General features: G+C 36.0%; 1 protein-coding gene across 1 annotated transcript in view; it reads left to right on the forward strand.

Moving 5' to 3' along the window:
* Positions 1 to 465: 465 nt before the first annotated feature.
* LOC117109040 (transcription initiation factor TFIID subunit 6-like) overlaps positions 466 to 4,977 on the forward strand; it is a 9,050-nt gene continuing 4,538 nt past the window's right edge. The window contains exons 1-6 of the mRNA XM_033251266.1: positions 466 to 915; positions 1,360 to 1,446; positions 2,462 to 2,615; positions 3,248 to 3,304; positions 4,070 to 4,230; positions 4,749 to 4,899. Of these exons, the coding sequence (XP_033107157.1) occupies positions 769 to 915; positions 1,360 to 1,446; positions 2,462 to 2,615; positions 3,248 to 3,304; positions 4,070 to 4,230; positions 4,749 to 4,899 (757 nt within the window). The 5' untranslated portion in view covers positions 466 to 768. The remainder of the gene's footprint in view (positions 916 to 1,359; positions 1,447 to 2,461; positions 2,616 to 3,247; positions 3,305 to 4,069; positions 4,231 to 4,748; positions 4,900 to 4,977) is intronic.

A 4,977-nucleotide genomic window follows, 5' to 3' on the forward strand; every position in this document is an offset into this window, starting at 1 on the left:
AAAATAATAAGAGTCAAAAACACATAAGTATAAAAAATACAAAGCAGATACAGTAATAAATACAGTTATAGTAGAATAATAGGCCTATACATAGAATAGGCATACACGCAGGATGAAATGTAACGTACCATACTGTACGTAGTGAATGTTGTAGAGGTCAAGAGTGAACGCGTTTCTGGAGCCGTGAATGCGTTACAGAACCTCAATGTCACCGCATTACCTTCCGAAGCACGGCGGAAAAACCTGTAAAAAAAATAATCATTTTTACCATATTTTGGATAATTACCGTACTAAAAGTTGGTTTCTATTGATTATTAAGTAGTTTTCTACTCTCGTGTGGTAATATTTTTATCATTTTTGCACCCGTGTGGTCGCGAGCGGTCCCGAGTGGTCCCGTGTGGTCGCGAGTGGTTCCGTGTGGTATTTAGTAGGACCGGAGACTTGGGCAGATCAGTCAGAGAGTTGGGTACAGTAGTTTAGGCTTAGGCCTAGGCCTAGTTAGGCATGCCTTGGTAAAATTAGTCTAGGCCTAGGAGAGCTACTACTAGGCCTAGGCTATAAGACAGACTTTGAAAACTATATAGATGCCTGCCTGTTGTTGCCCTGTTTCCCACCCCTTGCCAGCCATTGTTATTTGTGATGTGAGTCACTGATCAGTCAGTAGTAGGCTACTACTAGGCCTAGGCCTATCTCTCCTTGTTTGTATCTTTTTATTATATAGGAGCACTCTACAGGAGTGCGTTTTGCTTACCTAGACCGAGGTGCAACATGTCAGGAAAGGAGAGAATTCGAACTAATCTCACACCAGAATCCATCAAAACCGTTGCAGAATCAATTGGCATATCACAAATACCAGAAGAGGCAACAAAGGTTCTTGCTGAAGATGTATCATTCAGACTCAAGCAGGTCATTCAGGTCAGTATTTGATCTACTGTAGGCTACGTTTTTATATCACATTACATTACCAGGTGCTGGAAGAAGATTTGTTGATGCATTAATTTAACTTTATATTTAATGTTCTCCATGTGCATTTGTAAACAGCTACGGTTCTCAAATTCAATATCCGTCTAATTCTGAGAACCTCTATTTCGCTACCAACTACTACTGTATAGCGATCTTTAATTAATAGCTACCATATAGGAGAACAAACCCGCCTAAGACCATCTTACATTTTTAGGTTCCAAAGTTGGTCTTGAATCGGAGAGCAAATCCTAATTACTTATACAGGGTGTTCTTATACTTTGTTTTTCTGATGCCAGAATTATTTTTTGCATTTCTTTAAATATGTTTGTGAATTCATATTCAGGTAGGTTTTATAATAAAATGAATAAACCTTTTCAACTGGACTTAACTTTTTAGGAGGCAGCAAAATTTATGGTACATGGTAAACGCAAAAAGTTGTCAACTTCTGATATTGATGCAGCTTTGCGGGTAAAAAATGTAGAGGTGAATATAAACTATTTTTCAATTAAATTATAATTGTAAAAAGATATATGCTATAATTATTAACTGTAATATTGTTATTTCATATTATTGTTGTTATATCGAGTAACTACTAGTATTGGGAATGTTGTTTTACGCAGCGTGACTTGTTATTGCACTGTAAAAAATTTGCAAGTAATTCATGATCTACTCAGTTAATCATTTTTATTTTATTTTATATTTTTAAATGACTTAACACTGAAATCAAAATGAGAGAATGTGTCAATAGGTACAAGCACCTCTAAACCAACATACTGTATTCTCACAATGCATATGACCCAATGGCGAAAGAGAATTAATTTAGAGGGGAGGGCGCTATAAATTATAGTAAATATAACTCAACAAGCAAAATTGTACAATTCTACATAACAGAAACATTAACATTTTAATTTTAATGGGGGAATTTAGTTTCAAAACAGTAGTTATGTTGATTATCAAAATTCATAATGGCAAACCCATCAACATTATATTTCACCAACTGGGCTTGTGATGTTGTTGAAAACCTTTGCACTGTACTGTAGATGCCATCCAGAGAGAGTGTGTTTGCATTGAAGTAGATGGGTGGGCTAATCTGGAGGAGGGGGTTGTCATGTTGTTATTAATACTATACAACAATGTTAAAAAGTGATACTGATATTAAATAACTGCAGAGATAGATGAGAGCAGAGGGAGTGTGTGTGCATTGGAGTGAATGTTGAAAGGGCCTTCCCCCAGGTGGGCTAGGCTGGAGAAGAAGGTTGTCATAGACAATTACTGTTGTTATTTTTGGTAATACTATAAAACAATGTAAAATCAGGCACTATTAATAAAAGCTGAGACAGATGACAGCAAAGGGAGTGCATGCATGATGGGAGTGGATACTCAAAGGGTCTACCCCCAACCCCCAGGTTGCCTAGGCTGGAGAAGGAGGTTGTTGTCATAGATAATGGTTGTTGCTGTTAATATCTGAAATAACATTGATTATCATATTTCTTTTCAGCCTCTTTATGGCTTTCAAGCTCCAGAGAGCATTCCATTTCGTTTTGCCAGTGGGGGTGGTAGAGATTTGCATTTCATCGAGGAAAAGGAGATTGATCTTCAAGATATTATTAGCACGCCATTACCCAAGATTCCTCTGGGTGTCAGTATTAAATGTAAGTGTTGTGATTCATGAATTGGAGCTGTGGCCTAGTGGCACTCACCTTCTGATGCCAGCATCATAAGTTCAAATCCTTAAAAAAATCCAATATTGGTTCTTGGGACAGAAAATGATACATTGGGCTAATTGGAATTTTCTAATTTAATATATTTATTTTTATATTAATTTATATTTTTTATATATATATATTGTACTGTACGGTACCCATGGGCTTTGAAATTTGTTTGTAATTGCACTGTCTATGGAACTGATCCAAAATATAAGGTGAATTGTGAATTTACATTAAAAAAATATTAACAGTTTTAAAAAATAAAATATTTACAGTAATTAAATTTTTATTAACATTATTTGACAATATTTTTATCATACCACACTTTTTTTTTGTTTTGAGTAAATTTTTTTTAAACACTTTCATTTTGAATTAATCTGTTCTTTTTTGATAATCCAATTAATATGTATTAATTAAATACTATGTCAATAAAATATAATATTGAAAACGACTTCCACAATAATAAAAGAAAGAACAAAATCTGTCTAAAAATATTTGAGATTGGATGCAAATGAATTTCTTCAATGAATTTTATTTTATTTTTTACATTTAATTTTGAATTTTATTTTGTCTTTCAGCTCATTGGTTATGTATTGAAGGAGTGCAGCCAGCAATACCAGAAAACCCACCACCAGGTAAATAATCAATGCCCTTCCCTCCACCCTCCAGCAATACCAGAAAACCCACCTCTAGGTAAACAATCAATGCCCTGCCACTTCTCCCTCTCCAACAGTACCAGAAAACCCACCACTAGGTAAACAATTAATGCCCCTTTCTCCCCTCCAGCAATACCAGAAAACCCACCACCAGGTAAACAATCAGTGCCCCTCCCCCCCCCCACACTCTCCAGCAATACCAGAAAACCTACCACCAGCAGGTAAATAATTCTTGACAGATCCAGAATGGTTTGCTACTTTGGCGCAAGTGGCAATGGGGACCTATGGTCTGAAACCTATGGTCGAAAGTGGGTGGTTTTCGGGTGTCCTCTCACCTATTGTGAGTGGGAGGGGGGTTCCAGGGGGCTATGGTATCTGGAAGCTTCTACAATTTAACCATTTTAGTTTTATGTAAATGTTTTCGCACTAGGACAGTGATTTTCTGGCTGCGGCTGCATGGGCGAGCATCCCTTCAACAGGTGTAGTGAAGTACTCGCTCACTTTTCCATTAATATCATATAAATTATTTAACTTATGTTAACCTAATACCTACGACTACTGAGCTACTAGCGTAAAGTTTATTTTTTACATTAAAAATCTAAGCAATCATATTTAAACCAATTAAATCATCCCCCTTTATGTCAGAGATTTGAATTATCAACTAAATGAAGATTGCAATTCGTCTTGTAAAAATTGTAAAGAATGCAGAGGAAAGAACAATAGTATTTATTTTTCTTTCCTTAGTTGGAAAAGACCAACAGAAGACTGAGATCACAAAGAACATCTTGAATCGCAAACCGAAGGAAGAAGAGTCTGGTAAATCAGGAAAGTTGGGCTTGACTGGTAAAAGCCTGGTTCCAGATGTTATCAAACTCAAGCCTGTGGTAACACATGAACTTTCAGTGGTAAGTACTACAATATCTGAATGTCAGAATTCAAGAGGTGTGAAGGCTGGTTAGATTATGATGGAGTGTTTAAAGCCTATGAAAGGAAGGCCTTGAGAGGTGGAGGCCTAGGAATTGAAGGCACAAGGTTTCCATGTTGAAAGAAGTTCCTTCTGGGAGATCAGGTTTAAATGAGCTTTCTTAACATTTGCTGCACATAATATCTCTTTTCGACACTGATTACCGTGAGACAAAAAAACATTAAAAACATGCAAATATTATGAATTTGCGGATATGGGTTATTTTCCGGGAGATTCTTGCAGGAGTGCAGGAGACCGTCCCAATTACCGTGAGACTCCCGCGAATTGGGACTCCTAAGACGTGGGACCTGTGAGTAGTGAAAGCCTTAGAGGCTGAGGCTTGAAGATAGGAAGACTTACGAGTTTGAGAACTAGGAAAAATTAATAATAAGAACCTACTGTCTCTAATCCATCATTTTAAATGTTGTTTTCAAAGTTTTTGTTGTTATCTTTATTTAGGAGCAACAACTTTACTACAAAGAAATTACAGAATCATGCGTTGGTTCATCTGAGAACAGGAGATCAGTGAGTTTTTTTTTATCTAATTTATTATTTGATTTTTTTATTCTATTAATCCACATATGGCAGTATAAGCTGATATGCACAGAATGTAGTATACTAAAACTGATACAGTAAAAATGATTGCACAGTTACTGTTGTATTACAATATTTTATCATTAAATTTCAA

Source organism: Anneissia japonica, unplaced genomic scaffold (genome assembly GCF_011630105.1).
Source record: "Anneissia japonica isolate Jap-2015-1 unplaced genomic scaffold, ASM1163010v1 scaffold1863_len523710_cov156, whole genome shotgun sequence".
In the NCBI taxonomy this organism is placed as follows: Eukaryota; Metazoa; Echinodermata; class Crinoidea; order Comatulida; family Comatulidae; genus Anneissia; species Anneissia japonica.